Genomic DNA, 20,033 nt, shown 5'->3' with positions numbered 1-20,033 from the left:
TCAGTTTTTAAAGTTATCTTCATCTTTGGATAATATATTTTTTCAATAAAGTAATAAAGTGATTGTAGTTTTATTAAGTAAAACCTAAGGCAGTGACACATAGTGGTTAATACTTGTACTCTATATTAGAATTCAATATCTACAATTCATTAGCTGGGTGGCTTTGGGCAAGACATTTAATCTTGTATCTTGGTTTTCTCATCTACAAAATAAGAACAGTAGTTTTACCTATCTCACAGGGATGTTTCACTAATGCATGTAAAGCCATTTGTGCCAAGCCCAGAGAAAGTCTCCAATACATAAAGAACTTTTATAACTCAACCATAAGAACAGAAGAGATACTTCTCCAAAGAAGATGTAAAAATATCTAATAAGTACATGAAAAGATGTTGAATTTCATTAGGATTAGAGAAATGAAAATCAAAACAAGTTATCACTTCACAACCACTAGGTGGCTATAATTAAGAAGAAAGTTAATAAAAATTATTGGCAAGGATATAGAGAAATTAAAATCTTAGACACTTGTCGAGAATGTGAAATGGGTGCAGCTACTCTGAAAAACAATCTGGTAGGTCTTCAGAATCTTTAACATAGATACTATACAACCACTTCATTTCTGGTTACATGTCCAAAAAAATGAAAATATTAGGTCCACACAAAAACTTGTATATGAATGTTCATAGCAGGATTATTCATAATGGCTCCAAAGTGTAAACAACTCAAATGTCCATCACAGGATGAACAGATACATAAAATGCAGTTCTATGTGGTATAATATTATTTGGTAATATAAAGAAATGAAGTACTAGCATATGCCATAACAAGAATGAATCTTGAAAATGTTATACTAAGCAAAAAGAAGCCAGTCTCAAAAGTCCACATACTGCATGATTTCAGTGGGGGGTGGGTTACTATTAATAGATACCAGGTTTCTTTATCAAGTGATGGAAATGTTTGAAAACTGATTATAGTGATGGAGGAACAATTCTGTGAATATACTAAAAAGCATTGAGTTGTACACTTTAAATTGGTGAATTGTATGGTTGGTGAATTATTACCTCAATAATGTTGTTTTTATAAAACATAAAACATTTGGAAGCAGGAAAATGTTTACTCCTTCTTCCATAATTATTTGTTGATCCCCTACCATTATCAGATAATGTTCTACTTGTAGTGACACTAAGGTTTTATTACTTAATGATAAAATGGCACTTATCCACCTTATCTATAAATGCATTCACAGTTCATGGAATTTCAGATTTAACACAATATTTGGAAAATCATAAGGCTGCAAAGGACCACATGGGACTAGTATGATTGCAAATAAACTACATCATCTTACAGTTAATGAGCGAGATCTTGAGTGAATTGCTCAAAGACACACAGTTTTATTAAACAGTTAAAAAGCTGAGTCTTAAAATTTTCAGTGCATTTTTTCCTTATACTTTACCTTCTTTTTGTGTCTAAGAAATGTTGAAATCTCACACACCTTCAGCAATTAGGGTATAATGGAATTGGAAACAAACGAGTTAAAAAATGAGATTGTTGGCCAAAATCAAAGCAGCACTGATGGGAACATATTCTGGGTAAAATAAACAAACAAATAAATAAAGAGTGCAGCTTAGACTTTCACCTAATGTTTTAAAGAGAGACTTGAGAAATTATCTAGTTTACTCATTTGTTTCTAAGATTTATTTATTTATTACAGAGAAAGAGTGAGCAAGCAGGGGGTGGGAGAGGGGCAGAGGGAGAGAGAAAGAGAGAGAGAGATCGAATCCTGAAGCGGGCTCCCTGCTAATTTTGGAGCCCAACACAAGGCTCGATCCCAGCACTTAGGTCAAGAGACCATGACCTAAGCCAAAATCAAGAGCTGGCCACTTAACCATCTGAGCCACCTGGGTGTCTATCTATCTAGTTAGAATTATTTCTGCAATATCTATGCCAGGATTTGGACCATTTTTTCCTTAAATCTCAAAGGTGTTCTGTTATCTCATAAATTATTTAAAAAATGAGCATCAAGAAAAAATGAGCTTTAAGGAATGTCAAAAATTCTAAGGTATTATTAATTAAAATTTTAGGTTACAACATTTAATGTGAGTAATATGATATGCTAATATCATATTTGTACAAAATCTTATTATTTAGTCATAGTGTAGATTAAAACAATAATAGCAACAAAAACTAATATTTGGAGGGAATTATGTACCTTTCAAACCTAATTTGATATACATTATATTGGCTTTTAAAAATAAGATAAAGGGCAATGTAGATTATGATAAAGTTTTTTGTTCTTTGGTCAATAAGATAAATCTATTTTCTACTAATATTTGATATCAGAGAATACCATTGAATATAAAGTTGATGGTTGTCTTATGTTATTCTGTTCACCCAGGCTGATTCTTGGAGTTCGTAAATTTTTCATCTATTGATCTATCAGAAAAGGTCTTTTATTTTGGTCTGGAACCTGAGGCTCCATTGATTCCTATCTCTGTTTTCTAGGCTACCAAAAGATATATTTACTCAGAGAAGTTTATAGATCTTGAAGTTGTTTGTCTTAAGTTATGTTTATTACCAAGTGTTATTTGTACTAAGCTTGAATACATCACTCATATTTCTGGCTTCTTGAAATACAATAAAGCAATAATTCTCAGGGCATTGATGACTTCAAAAGTAAAAGAAAAGAGTGTCAATTTACTATGATGAATTTCAAGTGAGTTCATCCAACTGTTCACTTTTGATTCTAAATGATCTAGTAAAATAATATTCTTTCCTAAGTGAAATGATGTTTCAGTCTGCTGACAATGAAACCATCACAAATCACTAAAGACTTCTTACCTGTGGAAGCACACCATTCAAATGCACACTGTATCATTGACTACTTAAAAACCAAGCTTTAGAGTCTTTGAGAAAAGTTGGGATTTTCAAGTTTTCAGAATTTAGTAACATCCTTCCCCATAATCCTTCTGAATAATTGAGAAAAATGCACTTGCCAAAGAGGAGAAAAGTATATTACTACATTCTGCAGTGGTATCTGTTAGAACATACGACAAAACCAACTTTACTAATGAAGATGATGTCCTAGTTGTTGTCTAACTTTTATTTATGCTTTTTCTAGTTGTGTGTCAAAGTTATAAAAGTTTAAAATGTAAAAATTAATATGATAATGATGATCATAATATAAATACATATGTATATGATCTGTGGAAAGTGAAGATTTTCAAAACAATGTAAACTAGGGTTATAGAGTTTACTACTTAAAAATCTAACCTTTCTTCTGGATTAATAAATGCAGTCAGTGTTCATAAAGATGTCTATTTGTGCATGTAAATTTATGCATATATGTCTTAATCAGCAACTATATATAATAAAACCTAATTTTAACTTCATCAATTTTCTTCTAGTTCAATTGCAATATATTTATTTGAAAAGTATCTTCTACATTTTATGCTATCCTCTGTCTCCTCATCATTTCATTATCCTCATTTATTCCTATCCATTACCAGAAGTAAAGATAGAAACACTACTTTATAATTGATAATCAGCTTATTTTCCTTTCAAAAAAAAAACTGGAGAAGAAACTGAATTCCATCTCTATCCATATATTTGGAAATCTCTTCATGTTCTTTTAACTTTAGATCCAATTAAAATGCAAATTGCCTTTAACAATTGCTTAGGATAGTATAACATCTGGTTGGAAACTTTATTCGGCCTTTAATAAATCTGCTTAGATTTAGTATCAGTGAAATAATCCATTTTGCTTTGAAAGTCAACTCTTCATTATTTTAAAGAAAAACTTTTCACTGATTGTAGATTATATAACTCTAATATCATTAAAATGTCTTTTTTTATGTTGCTCAAATAAATATCACCTACATAAAAAGAGAAAAGAATAGTTATAAGTGGTTATTGGGATAAAGCCCACCCCCTAAAATGTATTGTTTATTGAATTTACTTATTGAAGTCAGGATCTGAATCCCATTCTTCAGACCTTTCTGATTTCTGCTTACTATTATCCAGTGACTTTTAATTATGATGTGCTGTTCTATACGATCTGCAATCATATATGAAAATAGGATACATTTGCCCTACTATTAATTTTTTTGTATGTGCCCTTTGTGTTGGACAAAACATTTTATTTTATTTTTTTTTAAGATTTTATTTATTTATTTGAGAGAGAGAGAATGAGAGATAGAGAACACAAGAGGGAAGGGGGTCAGAGAGAGAAGCAGACTCCCTGCTGAGCAGGGAGCCTGATGTGGGACTCGATCCTGGGACTCCAGGATCATGACCCGAGCCGAAGGCAATCGCTTAACCAACTGAGCCACCCAGGGGCCCCGGACAAAACATTTTAAACTTACTTTACATACTTATACCTTGATAGCATAGTGACTTTCAATAAAAACTGATTTTGTTTTATTTTATTTATTTATTATTGTTTTTTTTTTTTTTTTTAGAGTTTGTGAGCAGTGGGGAGGAGCAGACAGAAATGGGAAGAGAGACAATCTTCAGCAGGCTCCAGACCCAGGCCTGAGCATGATGCAGGGCTCAATCTTACCAATATTTTTGAGTATTTCAAATGAAAGTTATTCTTATTTAAAATCAGTTTGGGGGCCCCTGTGTGGCTCAGTTGGTGAGCATCTGACTCTTGATTTTGGCTCAGGTCATGATCTCAGGGTCATGAGATGGATCTCCAAGTGGGGTTCTCAGAGGGGAGTCTACTTGAGTATTCTCTCTCTACCTCTCCCTCTGCCCCTCCCCCTGCTTGCATGCTCTCTCTCTAAATAAAAATACATAAAAATCTTTAAAAAATAAAAAAAGAAATACTCAAAAATATTAAATATAGATCTTGATTATGAAATGAATCCACTAAAAACTTAAAAATATACACACATCATATATAGGATATATGTTACCTGTTGAACAGTTTTTAAATAACTGATAAAAAAAAAGCTAAAAAACTTTAAAGACCATGGATGTATCCTGTATGTATGTATGTATGCATGTATTTACAAATATATTTTAATAAAGAGGTATGAAAAGTAAAATTGGGAACAATATAAATATTTTTAGTTATTGTGGAATAGATAATATATTTCACTCCAAATTATTGATATTCATTAGATTTCATTTAAGTCAATAAAATTTATAACAGCATATTTAAAATTATTAATATTTGAAATTATTTATTCATTTATTCTTTCTTTCAAATATCGTATTCCTGTACCTAAAATAAGAAAGTTGTGGGGTGCCTGGTTGGCTCATTTCATAGAGCATGCAACTCTTGATCTTGGGGTTGTAATTTCGAGCCCCATGTTGGGTATAGATATTGCTTAAAAATAAAATCTTTAAAGAATAAAAATAAATAAAACGAGAAAGGTGTTATATATTAAGAACAAAGAATACAGAAGTGAACAAGTCAGATGCAGTTTGTTGCCTTGCAGAACATGTAATCTAGCTCTGTGCATAGTATTTTTTAAAGATTTTTTATTTATTTATATTAGACAGAGAGAGAAACAAGCAGGGAGAGCAGCAGTGGGAGAGAAATAGGTTCCCTGTGGAGCAGGGAGCTCGACTCCAGGCTCCATCCCAGAACTCTGGGATCATGACCTAAGCAGAAGGCAGAGGCTTAACCAACTGAGCCACCCAGGCACCCCCAGCTCTGTGCATAATATTACATATTTAGAGTAACTTGGGGTCTGTGGGGAAATACCTGATAATCTATAAGAGGTTATTTTTTCCTTAAATTTTGTCTGGTTGTACAGTACATTTCCTTTTTTTATATATATATTTTATTGTTATGTTAATCACCATATATTACATCATTAGTTTTTGATGTAGTGTTCCATGATTCATTGTTTGTGCATAACACCCAGTGCTCCACGCAGAATGTGCCCCCTTTAATACCCGTCACCGTACATTTCTAAAAGCATTCCTTTAAGGGGTGCCTGGGTGGCTCAGTCATTAAGCGTCTGCCTTCGGCTCAGGTCATGATCCCAGGGTCCTGGGATCTAGCCCCGCATCGGGCTCCCTGCTCAGTGGGAAGCCTGCTTCTCCCTCTCCCACTCCCCCTGCTTGTGTTCCCTCTCTCATTGTGTCTCTCTTTGTCAAATAAATAAAATCTTTTAAAAAATAAAAATAAAAATAAAAATAAAAAAATAAAAAATTACTGTTAAAGATCTTTAAGCACAAGTATAGTCCTTAACTGAAAATTGACAATAAGAGAAAAACCTAAAAGAGAAGCATAAAAAGAAATTAGTTTCATAATATGTGATCCATTACCTCATCAAAAATATAAATACAAATATTTTACATGCATTAATGAGGTGCAAATTATTTTTTTTAAGATTTTATTTATTTATATGAGAGAGAGAGAGAGCACGAGCAGGGGGCAGAGCAGAGGGAAAGGGAGAAGCAGAATCCCCGCTGCATGGGTAGCCCCATACGGTGGTTGATCCCAGGTCCCTGAGATTATGACCTGAGGGGAAGTCAGACCCTTAACCTACTGAGCCACCCAGATGCCCCAGAGGTGCAAATTATTGTGATAAAGTGAAACTTCCATATGCATAAAAAATCAGAATTTTTTTTCACTTGATCAAAAGCATATCACTGATTTCATTTGTTGAAGAACTTCTGCTTTGCAAACTGAAAAGAGCACTGTAGCCAAAAAATTTCTGGCTTTCCTTTCTCCTGATATTACATAAGAAGCCCTTTCAGGGCTCTTTTAATAATATACTAATATTACTTGTTACAGAAGGGAATTCTATAGATTAAGTGATTAAAATAATTAAACACTTGGGGACTACTCACAAATTACTATGAAAATCTTTTATATGTGTGTTTATAGGATATTTTGTAACATTAATTCCTTCTTGATACTTTGTTAGTTCTGTTGCTACAGCATCAACTCAAGACAACAGTAACTACACAGCCATTTATATCTGTTAGACAATAAAGAAAACCTAATACATTTTAATAGTAGATTCTGTGTGTGTGTGTGTGTGTGTGTTTGTGTGTGTGTGTGTGTGTGTGGTGATTTTATACAGCTATTGCTATATATTTGTTTTAGAAATAGCTCAGTAGGAGAAATGAAAATAAAATTAAAATATGCAAATGACACCATCTTTAAATGAATAGAATACTTTTCAAGTAGATGAATATTATTATCTTCAACATCATCAACATCAAGAAAGCGGAAGGATAAGTTTCTTAAAATAGAATTATCTTCAGTTTGGATACAAAAACCTAAAAAGGAAACATATTTGAAGAGCATCTGAATAGAAGAAATGGACTGTATCTAAAATGGACCCTTAAAAAGCTTATAATTTTCATTGCATACTCTGTGATTATGCTTAATTAGTCTTTGAAATTGTCATAAATGCATATTTAATTGTGGTTATTTTATGAGCCCTAACAATTACAAAGTTCTGTGTAGTCAAACTGCAATCACATGAGTGAATAATTATGTGTTATAATGTTACTATTTATTATACATCTCTATCAGTTTATTCAGTGTAATGTGAATATCCTGTTTGCACATGACACTAAAGACAAAAGTCAATTTTTTAAAACTCCACTCAAATCAACTTCATCTTAGCCAGTAGACTAGAACTGTACTAATGACTGTGAGTTAGAACACAGATGACTACCTATAAAAAGTTGTAACCTTAATTTAGGGACAGAGGAATTAAAGAAAAACAAAAACAATAGGAAGTTCCTTTCTAGGGAAGCTTCCACGTGCTTCCTTACTACTTGTGATCATCCAGCTCTGGGGGCAGTTGTCATCCAAGCCACTCATTGTATTCAACCTTCATTTCTTCAATTATCAAAGAAATGTTGAAAGTCAAATTTTGCCTTTTTTTAACTTGACAATTGTATATTAATTTAAACTCATTACTCAGACCATGTGTGTATATAAGATAATGAAAAGTAGTAACACAATGTAATGAATAATAATAAAAAAGATAACATTCAACACAAATTTTATCACTAATTTATCACATAATAGTCCTGAGAAAATTATGGATGAAAGGAACTTTGTTTTAATGGCAGAAACGCAAAGCAATTCATTCTCCCAATGCAAATTCTAATTTATGGGTTATTAGAAGGGTTATTGGTAAAGATAAAAAAAAAAAGCATGCTGCTAGCTAAAAACCATAAGAAATGTCAGATATTTCAAAACCATGAACAGAAAGCACATAAAGTTTGTTCTTTTTCTCTGGCATTGCTGTAATGGCTCTGAAGGACAAGTGAATGAGGTATAGGATTTTTGGAGTATGGGACTGACAGGGCAGCTACTCTCACACTGACTCGGGGAGGCTTATGCTCCAGTTCTGAGACTTCCACCTTTCAAGGCTGTTGATTGAACATGGTAGCCTCTTGATGAGTCCTATTGCCACGCTTCTGCTTCTAGCTTAAACATGGTGAAATCCTGCATGCCATGCTGGTAGCACTGGGCAGAACGGCGAGTGCACTGAACAGGCAAATGAAAACAAAACAAAAACAAAAACAGAGGAACAAAATGTTCATGGAGTTCTGTGCTCTTATCTATGCTTTAGATTTATAAAATCCACTTGTCTGAAGTAATCCATGTTTTGAAGTGTTCTGGACATCAGAAATCTGATTTGATATAATGGATAAAATGTACTCACTGTGTAATCATCAGCATATTAGATGGAACACCTAATTTGTAGTAAGACAGCACTGGGCTTAAATCCCCATTCTAGCATGTTTTTGATATTATTCTTCAGTAAATTATTGAACACCCCTGAATCTTAGTTTTATCATTTTTGGAATGAGTATTACACATACTTTGCAGGGGTTTTGAAAGGATTAAATTCAGTATGTTTAACACCTAGAACAAAACCTGATATATACTATGTACACTTAACTTGTAGCCCACCAGTACCAGTAGTGAAAAGCATTGCTATCAAACACAATGGCTGAAGTTAGAGTTACCTCAGTTTCTCTTTTTCTCTCTCACTCACCCAGTATACATATAGGCCTCTAGTGAAGTGCCAACCTTTTTTCTTAGTCTCTCTTCTTGCTTCCTCCTCATGTCATTCTGACTAGTCTTTAAATTAAATCTTGGCTTTTACTTGCTCAAAAAACGTTCAATGATACACCATTATTTTCAATATAAAAACCTGAATCCTTAACAAATTCTCAGTAACCTCGGAAAATTGGCTCGGCCTAAATCTTTAGCCTTATCATCCACCTCTCTTCCTTTCTCCTCTACCATCCCATCACACTTGAATTTCCTTAAACAGAATAAGCTCCTTCCCACCTCAGATCACTGGCTCATCATGAACGTTCTCTAACCAACTCTTCCCCTGATGAATTCTGCCTCATCCTTTACAACTCAGTATAAGGCTGTTTTACTCTTCCACAGCATCTTACATTCCTTTTATAACAGTTACCATATAAATACATATATGCAAATATATATGAATACATATAATTGTCATTTATAGTTGTAATTTATTTGCATTCAACATATTCATCTTTATTCTAAGGGCAATCTATGTCTATTTTGGTCACCATTGTTATCTCCAGCGCCACCTACTATAGTTCCTGGTATAGAGTATTCAACAGTCACTCACTCTTTCACTCAACAATAAATGCTACGCACTTAAGGTACAGATGTTTAAAAAAATGCTACCACGAAACTGCCATAGTAATGGTAGAGAAGAAAGCAACAAAACAATGACAAAGTAAAAAAAGATAAAGCCAGAAACTCATAAGTACTCTAAAGGATACGAAACAATGTAAGGGTATAGAGGGTTTTGAAGGCAGTGCCACATTATATAGAATATTCAGAGATGAGGGGCACCTGGGTGGCTCAGTCCATTAAGCGTCCAACTTTTGATTTTGGCTTAGGTCATGATCATAGGGTCATAAGATCAAGGCCCTCATTGGGCTCTGTGCTCAGCGGGGAGTCTGCCCGAGATGCTCTCTCGCCCTCTCCTTCTGCTCCTCCCCCTGCTCTCTCTCTCTCTCTCCCTCTCTCTCTCTAAGATAAAGAAATAAATAAATCTTCATTAAAAAAGAACTTTCAGAGATGAGAACTCTGTGGAAGTGACATTTGAGCAGATGTCTGAATGAGGCAGAGGAGAAAATATATTTTGGTAGAAGAGTGTTCCTGGCAGAGGGAAGAAAGAGCAAACACAAAGGTCTTCAGGTGAGATGCGTGGTGTAGTCAAAAAGCAGTAAGATCGGTGTGGCTAGAACTATGTGAATAGGGAAAATAATGGTAAGAAATGAGACTGAAAAGAAAGAGGAAAACCATGTGTGGTCATCTTGAATTACTGAATTCATGAGTGCTGAGAGTCACAATCCTAAAAGACTATCCAAAGGAAATATGTTAATATATTACAATGTACTAGATACTTTGTCAGGACAAAATGCATTTCCACAGAGAATACTCATTCTATCATAAAGGATTTTGCAGTAGAGTTGTGAAGACCAGTCACAAAGACAGTAAAAGGTAATTAATTGTATAAGGAAATTTATGATGATGCCACACAATCCTAAATAGAGGAATACTAAGATTTCAAAGGAGAGAAAGAATGCCATGAAAAGTTTTAAGACATTTCTTAGGCATGGATGAACTAAAACTGGAAATGGAGGGGTTATTTAGAATTAGATACCAGAGATTCCAGGCAAGAGAAATATCATGAGTAAAGTAAAAGTGAAGGGAATTCACAGCACATGTTTAGGAGGGGTGAAGTCAATTCCATTAAATTTTGAGGAAAAATGCCCTGGGAGTGGTTTAGAAGCTAGGTGTGGAGGACTCCAAATATGGAGTGTGAATCAGCTCTTTTGAGATAAGTGTTGGGTTAGGAAAACAAGCCACTCTATGTTCAATACAAGAAAGATTTGTGGACAGTGAATTGACAGGTGGTGCAAGTGAAGGTCGGGAACTTTATGTTAATGGTCTCAACCTTCAGTTCTATGTGAATTGTTCTCAGAAGCACTCAGCAAAGGCACTCCATTCCCCAAGAACCTCCAGAAGGTCTCAGTCCCCAGCAGGGAAGTACACCGCTTTCAAAGGCTTGCAAAGCAGTTATTTCAATTTTCCATTCATCCACTTTTCTGCTTTCAGCTGCTTATGAAGTTGTACCTTGCACCTCTTCCGCTTTCCATCCCCTACATGGATGCTTGTTATTGGCAAACTGTAACCCAGAACCAAATGGAGAGAGTATTTCTGGGAGATGCAGTTCCAGGAGTCTCCTCAAAAGGCCCGATGACTTTGGAGGGAAGTGGCAGTGATGATTAGTAGAAATAGACAACCCAGTGGAGAAAGAAAGATCAGATGACTGACATAGACTTCTGGACTTTCCATTCATCTTCACAAAAAGCAAATCAACCTTAATATTATTCTTTCATATAACCTTTAATTTGAACAGAAGACCACTACTAAAATGAAAAACAGAATGAGAAACATTTACACAACACTGTTTTAGACAGAAGTCTATTCTAACAAATATGTGAAGATGATTATTTTCCTGCCATAATATTATTCAGCTACAGGAACCCGAATGTCTTTCAAAGTCCCTTCATATGACATGATTATAAAATATTTACTATTCTTGTTATTCTCGTCTGTTTCTATTTGTCACTCTCTAATGCTTTTGAAATATGATGTCCAAAAATAAGCACAGGTCTCATAATGAACTCTGACTAATAATAGAAGGGGGGGCTATTTCCTTCAATTATTTTGTTGCTGTCTATATATTCATGCAGCCAAAGTTTAAATTAATGTTTTAGAATTAGTTTCACACTTCTGCCTAATACTGAGCTTGCCTTCAAAATTTTCCAGTATTTTGCACATGAACCACTGCCAGGTTGGGTCACCTTCCTGAATAGATTTTGGAATCATCCACACAAAATCAATAGCTGAAGCCAAATAACTGGGTGAAATTTCCAAAGGAAAGTTAGCAAAAGATATAAATAGCAAAGGCAGGTAGCTAGCAAGGTAAGATCTAGCCATTGAAGGTCAAGTTCATACCTAAAAATTTTAGCAAGGAAATTAAAAATTAGGAAAAAAAAGTATTATTTATAAAATAAACAAATAAATAATAAGAGCCAATAAAGAATTTAGTCCCAGATGTACCAGGAAACCTGGGATGATTTTCTATATTAAAGCAGTTAAAAAGAAAAAAACTGGTAATAAGTTTGCTCTCAAAGCACAGATTGAATAGATTAAATGGGGACACATGTGCGATTAGACAAGGATCAGGAGCAAAGATATGGTGAAAAATTATAACATCAGTTACAAAACAGTCATTTTAAAGTGTTAGAACTGAGAGGAAATAGCGGTGTAGGAAGAAAACTGGTCAGTAAATTTTCTTCACTAAAATGGTAACCTGTGAGCATCTGGAAAATATTGGAGCTTTATGTTTCTAAAAGAATTTGAAATCATTTAATTTTCAACAGACATGACACAACACATAATCCATTCATAGTCTCAAAAATAAATTAAAAGTTGTTTAGAATGTTAAGAATGTTAACCAGAACTCTTTTATATTTTGGTTTTAAATATATTTTACTATAGAATATACATTTTAAAAGGCCTAAAAAAATATTGTTATTATTCTGTGATAAAATGCAGAGCAGTCCAAGCAGCTGCAGGAAAAACATCTTTATTACTAAATTAATAATTTCAAACTAGACCAGAAGGGACCATTATCCCTCTGGATATGGAGGCATATTGTTCTTTGGCTTAGCTAAGCCAGGAACTCCTAATTGTAATGAAATGTGCATAATTAAGTGACTGCAGTTGGACTTTGATATTTTGGCTAATGAAATATTTGTTTACATTGATTTTACATGGTTCATATAATTTCAGTAGCAGTACTATGCCCTGTCATAGAATATTCCAAAGGAACAATTTGACAATAGAATTACAAAGCATGTATCTCCCTCCTTTCATTTGTTTATTTTCATTTAATTTACTAATCAGCTTAAAGGATTAAAGAAGAAAAATGAAATAATATTGAAATTCTGTATAAGAATAACAATTAGAAGACTTTTAAATGGCTGATAGTCATTAGTGATTTGAAAAGATGTTGAATCTTAAGAGTTTTTAATAAGTAGCAACTATAAAGATTAATGAGATTTAACTCATATAAATTCTTCCCTTGAGGTGGAAAGGGAAAGTTCTATATTCTGCAATTGGTTGTTTCAATAATAACAATCAAATCATTAATAATGTTAATAATGAAAATAAGAAAAATGGCTAACATTTTATATAGGAGTTACTATATGCCAGAAACTAGATTAAGTGTTTTAGGATGATTATTTCTAGGGTATGAAATATTGTATGAATTGTTATAACTGGTTATTCTATTCTAGAAAGGAAATAACATGAAAAAAATTCCATACCACAAAGTTCACACATTTAAAGTGTGCAATCCAAATGATTTTTGGCATCTCTATAAAGCTGTTAAAATACCTATTTATATATAGAAAAAATCAAAGAGAAAAATATAAATAGATTTAAATTATTTTTGGAATATTTACCAAGTGATATTCACTCCATTTAAGCCCATCATTAAAATGGTACAGAAAGTCAGTTATAGAAAAAAAAATGGAGAGTGGTTGGTTTAAACATCTAAATATTTTCACTTACTATAGAAGTTTCCAGGAGTTTTGAAAGCCAATATATACTTTACCAATAAATACTTTATAATATATACTGTAAGTATGATTTTTTTCATCCACAAATCATATAGGCAAAGCCATACCAAACATAATGTGCTACGATGAAAATATATCAGTGAGCTCAGGCTGCTATAACACAATACTACTGACTGGGTAGCTTAAGGAACAGGAATTTCTTTCCCTTATTCAGGAGATTGGGAAGTCTAAGATGAAGGGGTAAACTGATTGGGTCCCTGGTGAAGGCTCTCTTCTTGGCTTGCAGATGGCCACCTTCTTACTGTGTCCTCACAAGGTGGAGAGAGAAAAGAGGCAAACTCTCTGGTGTGTCTCCTTATAAGGGCACTAATCTCATCATGAGGTACCTACCCTCAAGACCTTATCCAAACCGAATTACAACCAAAAGCCCCCATCTCCACATACTAACACATTGTGGGTAAGACTTCAACATTGAATTTTGGTCGATACAACTTATTCCATAGTAAAAAGGTTGTAAGATAAAAAGCAAAAGAAACATTTTTTTTTGTGGCACAGACTAGTCAGTCTTTTTTAGAAAGAAAAGGGGAAAAAAGGCAGCTGTGGAAGTAGATATAAAAAGACAGATATGCCAGGAGCAATAAGAAAGATTCATTTAAACAACTTCTAAAATCTTAAACAGTCTATAATTGCTTTTTGGCTTTGTTTACTATTTATAGGCAATGTAGATTTAAAGTCCATTATGAATAGGCTTTATTATTTTTTTTTTACTTTGCTATTATAAAATACTACATACTGCATTGTGCCCCATAATAGAAACGTGCCAAGCTTGTAGAAGTCATTTTAAACAGAAAGAAGTCATTCGATGCAAAGACAGTAATTGTTTTAACTTCTGATAATACGGCTCTGCCTCTATGATTAAAATATTAAATCTCCTTACCATTGTATAGCTGTGGGCTACCTTCATTAACTCAATGCACCCTTGAGCATCTGCGAAGGCTCGGATCCCCAGACAGTTGGATGGGTGCAACAGCTTCATGAGGAAGTGGCAGCACACTTCCACTACTTGGGGAAGCTGAAGAAGGCACGCTGCAGCAAGAAGGTTTTCAATGGTGTCTTCCTTTAATTCCAAGCAACCTAAACAGTAGGTGAAGAGAATTAGGAAACTGTTTAAACCATGTACCATTGTATCATTTAAAATTAGGCCAATCTGCTAGAAATGATCTGAACTTAGACCCAGAACCAAGATAAATATAACTCACTAAAGGCCAACAACTGTTTTAAGCATTTTGCATTTTTGACTTCATGTAATGTTCAAAATCATCTAGTACATACTAATTATCTGTGTCCGCTTCAGAAGGAACTATGCTTGTTCCTTTTGTTGTGAATTAAGAAAAAAAGAAGATTAAAAAGTAAATTTCACAAAACATGTCTACAAGCTTTAGAGAGCAAAGGTTCATGAAATTTCTGACAATACATTCATGTGTTTATTAGTATGAAGCACCTATGTGTGGATAATGAATATATGTATATAGATAACTTACATAATTATCTATATACATATATAATACATGTGCTGTAGATTGCTAATATTGTATTTAACTCACCATACCCATGATTATAATTTTCTATAATTTTTTTTTCTTATCAGTTAACCTAAAAAATTGAGATCTTTTAGTGCTTCCTCTTCTATCTAACTACAGGAATAATTTATTAATGAATGGGGCTATTTCTGTAATGTTTGTAAAACATTCCCGTGAAGACTTCCAGGCTTAAACTCTTTGGAGTTAGGTTTGTTTAGCAACTTAACACATTTATTTTAAAGATTTTATTTATTTTTTTGACAGAGAGACACACAGTGAGAGAGGGAACACAAGCAGGGGGAGTGGGAGAGGGAGAAGCAGGCTTCCTGCTGAGCAGGGAGCCCAATGTGGGGCTCGACGTGGGGCTCGATGTGGGGCTCAATCCCAGGACCCTGGGATCATGACCCAAGCTGAAGGCAGACACTTAATGACTGAGCCACCCAGGCGCCCCACAATTTAACATATCTTTAATAGGTTTATTCCCCATTCAGATTTTCTATGTGTCACTCAGTATTGAGTGAATATTTCTAAGTCAGACAAATGGCTTATTCCATCTTAGTTTTTGTGGCACAGACTACTACTCTTCACTGGAAATAGCTTCACTCATTTTCCTGAACACAGGGCCAGGCCACATGTTAATATATGATACATATCAATGGACTATGAGTAGAGGGATGTGTATTACTACCACACCAAGGCATTTATGACATGAATGTGTTTCATCCAAGCTCTCTTTGTCTTCTACCAGCAAAGTAAAGATGACATAAAACCCTGGTGGATGGAGGATGCACAAAGAGTAAGGAGACTGGGTAGCTGAATCTACATCAAGAAGTACTAGTTTCAAATAATAATACTCAATATTTAAACTAATAATACTTAAATGATAAACTCCAGTGCTCAAATATATTTTTAGTTTTATTAGTTTATTGGTTTTATTGATTCTTGCAGTCCAATCTACTCTAAATTGTAGCTTTAATTTTATTTTAGTTCGTGTGTATCTAAAAATATGGGAAATTTTTCATACCATGGATTTTTTATTTTTGCCTTCTGTCATCCTTATTTTGTTAAATTAATCTATTTTTCAGTGGATTGCTTAATAACTTCAGAGAATCAATTTTTGGGGTCTTATTAATGCATAATATAGAGTAATAGTAATGAACTTGAGGTTTTAGAAAATTTATTTTTATTAATTTTGCTCAGAAATTATTGACCTTGCTAAATATGAAAATTCTGGAAAAGTATCACCTATTTTTATGGAAATTATTCTTCCTCCTTACCTTTGCTTCTTCAATTTTCTCTTAGAGACTATTATTAAGGACTATGTATTGGATCAAATCATTCTCTCCTCCATATCTATAATTTCTTTATGTATTCCATTCACTAATACTCTCTCCAGTATACTTAATATTTTGTTTCAACTTGATATGTTGAACTTTAGAAATATTTTATTTTTACTTCTAGAAGCTCTTTCCATGAGAATTATTTGTATTAAATTTATATTTTCATATCTACCTTTAAACTCATAGAAACTTTTTGCTATATCTTATATACTGTTTAACCTTGACTTACTAAATATTTAAATAACTTTTAATAGAATTTCTACCAATAGGAATTATTCATTTCACAGAATTTTAAATTAATTCATAAACATCAATTTTTATTCCTGAGTTTTAATAATGTCATTCTTTTTCTTTGATCATGGATTCTTTATATTTCTACTATTCTGTCTTTATATAACTTTACCACATTCAGGTTTTTTTTTTAATTTTTTAAAGATTTTCTTTATTTGAGAGAGAACATGAGTGGGGAGAGGGAGAAATGAAGGCTTCTTCATTTTAAAGAATTTTTTCCTTTATAATTAGTAATCTGTTGGGTGGGGGGATAACTTTGCTTTCAAACATGACATTTCACCTATAACTTAACATGTTTAATAGTTAAAGAGTATTATATTTTATTTATGAGGGTCACTGATAGAATAAGACGGCAAAGGAATTTAAAGCATGCTTCCAAGTGTAGCAAGGGATTTAATGAAAAATCAGGTAAAGTGGAAACAATAAATTGAAAGGAACAGTGTATGAGAAGAAAATTAAAATACTTTTTTATTATGTATTAATTTCCAATTTTATTATGTATTATTATATTATTCCAATTTTTATGTATTAATTTCCAATTAAATTAGCTACCTAAAGTTTAATTTTAATATAAAAGAGGGACATTATCAATAACAAAAGTTATTTCTAAACATACAAGATTTTGATAAATGCACAAGGATCTTATTACTCGGATATTATCAACTAATAGAACATTGTTGAGTATCATAGGTCAATTCAGCAGAGGAGACATTTGCCAATACAATTCTTGGAGGGGTTTATATTTCACATTATCATTCAATAATAATGTCAAACAAAATATTCATCTGAAGTTGAAAGATTCATACAAACTCGAATGATTTTAAGATAAATTATGTCAGTGCAGCTATTGATATAGATTTTAAGGTTTATGAATATTATAGTAAGCACCATAATGAAGTATTCTACAGGTTATAGAAACCTGTATTTTATAGATTTTAAATGATTTATGAAATGTGTACCTAAGCTTATAAGAATAAAAATATGAAATATAAAGGAGATAACATGAATACATTAAAATCTGTTATTTATAATTGATCATAAGCATAACAACTTTTTTTTTTAAGATTTTATTTTTTGACAGAGAAAGACACAGTGAGAAAGGGAACACAAGCAGGGGGAGTGGGAGACGGAGAAGCAGGCTTCCCGCAGAGCAGGGAGCCCGACGCAGGGCTCGATCCCAGGTCCCTGAGATCATGACCTGAGCCGAAGGCAGATGCTTAACGGCTGAGCCACCCAGGTGCCCCTGCATAACGACTTTTGATAACATTTATATCTTTTAAAATATTGTCATGATTTCAGACCTTCAGAGGAATTTTACCTAAAACTTTCAGTAAGATTGCCAAGAAGATGGTCATATGCTTCCTAGCATGGGTCCTGTGAAAATCAGATAAAAGAGGTAAATGCAGATGGGGCATGGCTTTTATAGATTCTATTTTATTTTGATTTCAGAACATTAGGAGAATAACTTCCTTTAATTTTAACTGTTTTCTGTATTTTTAAGATTTATTTATGTATTTATTTATTTGAAGGAGAGTGCGCGCAGGAGCAGGGGCGAGAGGCAGGCAGAGGGAGAAGCAGACTCCCTGCTGACCAGAGAGTCTGATGCAGGACTGGATCCCAGGGCCCTGGGATCCTGACCTGAGCCTAAGGCAGATGCTTAACTGACTGAACCACCCAGGCGCCCCTGTTAACTAACTGTTTTCAATAGGAAGTATACACACAAAAATTAACACAGTAGCTCTGGCCTACTATTTTTGAAAAGGCCTGCTAGCAAGATTTGCCCTTGACTGGTGTCTGAAAAATTAGATTTCAAAGGGGTCCCCACCATTAACTAATACAAATGATTCATTGTACCTAAAGTGTTTGTATAAACAATATGGCTTATGCTGAACACCTGCCTTCCTTCTGGGAGTCTTGAATTTTGGCACATGCTAAGCAGAGGCAGCCTATGTGATCAGATCTCCATAAAAACCCAGGGCACTGAGTCTCTAATGAAACTCCCTGGTTGGCAACATTTCACAGGCTTTGTCACATTTCATTGAAGAGGACATGAAGTGTGCCCTGTGTGATTCCATTTGGAATGGAGCTTTTGGAAGTTTGTGCCTTGTTTCTCTGGGGCTTCACCCAGTTCCCTTCCCTGACTGTGCACTGAATCCTTTTGCCGTAACAAATCATGACCGTTGGTATGACTATGTGCTGAGTCCTGTGAGCCATCAGTGATTTACTATATCTGTTGGTAGATGGTTATATTGACGACAGACAACTGAGCACCAGTACATGATTGAGCTTTGTTCCAAAACACCAGAAAATATTCTCAGCCAAGTCCAGCCAATTGACAAGCCACTAACTTGTAAACTAAATAAATGGTTATTGTTTTAAGATATTAGACTTGAGGCAAAATGTTTGGGGTCAAGCAACCCTTATGCATGAAAAGCTAACTTACAGAACACAAAATAATAAATGTGATGGGCTAATCAAAGAAAAAAGATTACTCAGAATGGATCATAGTCCTAAATGTAAAAACTAAAACTATAAATCCTCTATAAGAAAACAGAAAAATTTTGTGACCTTAAGTTAAAGATTTTCTAGATAAGACATCAAAAACATAATCCACAAGAAAAAAATTGTTAAATTGGACTTCATAAAAATCACTGCAAAGGACAATATTAAAGGGACAAAAAGATGAACCACAGACTGGGGCAAAAAATGTTTGCAAAATCATATGTCTGGTAAAGTACCTGTATCTAGAATACATAAAGAACTCTCAAACTCAATAACAAGAAAAAAAATTAATGGGCAAATGATCTAAACAGATGTTCCATAAAAGAAGATACATGGATGAAAAATGCTCAACATTATTAATGTTTAGGTGGATGGAAGCTAAAAGCACAATGAAATACCACTACAGGTGCATGAGCACTGCTGGTGGAAATGTGAAATGGTATATCCATTTTGGAAAACAATTTTACAATTTCACCTCTTAAATGACTCAGCCATTTCACTCCTAAGTATTAACCCAAGAAAAATAAAACAGTAAGTTGATATAAAGCCTTATATATGAATGTTTATAGTAGATTTATTTTGTAATAGCCAAACACTGGAAACAACCTAAATGTTCATTAACAAGTGAATGATGAACAAATTGTAGTACAGTAGTTCCCTTATCTGTGGAGGATATTTTCCA

The 20,033-nt window shown here is 33.6% G+C and overlaps 1 protein-coding gene across 2 annotated transcripts in view; it reads right to left on the bottom strand.

Moving 5' to 3' along the window:
• KLHL1 (kelch like family member 1) overlaps positions 1-20,033 on the bottom strand; it is a 382,161-nt gene that overhangs the window by 205,480 nt on the left and 156,648 nt on the right. For both annotated transcript variants that reach the window (XM_027590019.2, XM_027590020.2), the window contains exon 4: positions 14,576-14,772. In XM_027590019.2, coding sequence (XP_027445820.1) covers positions 14,576-14,772 — 197 coding nt within the window. The remainder of the gene's footprint in view (positions 1-14,575; positions 14,773-20,033) is intronic.

Source organism: Zalophus californianus, chromosome 3, assembly GCF_009762305.2.
Source record: "Zalophus californianus isolate mZalCal1 chromosome 3, mZalCal1.pri.v2, whole genome shotgun sequence".
Taxonomy (NCBI): domain Eukaryota; kingdom Metazoa; phylum Chordata; class Mammalia; order Carnivora; family Otariidae; genus Zalophus; species Zalophus californianus.
The sequence above is the reverse complement of the archived record's forward strand: the minus strand, read 5'-3'. Positions and strand labels throughout refer to the sequence as shown.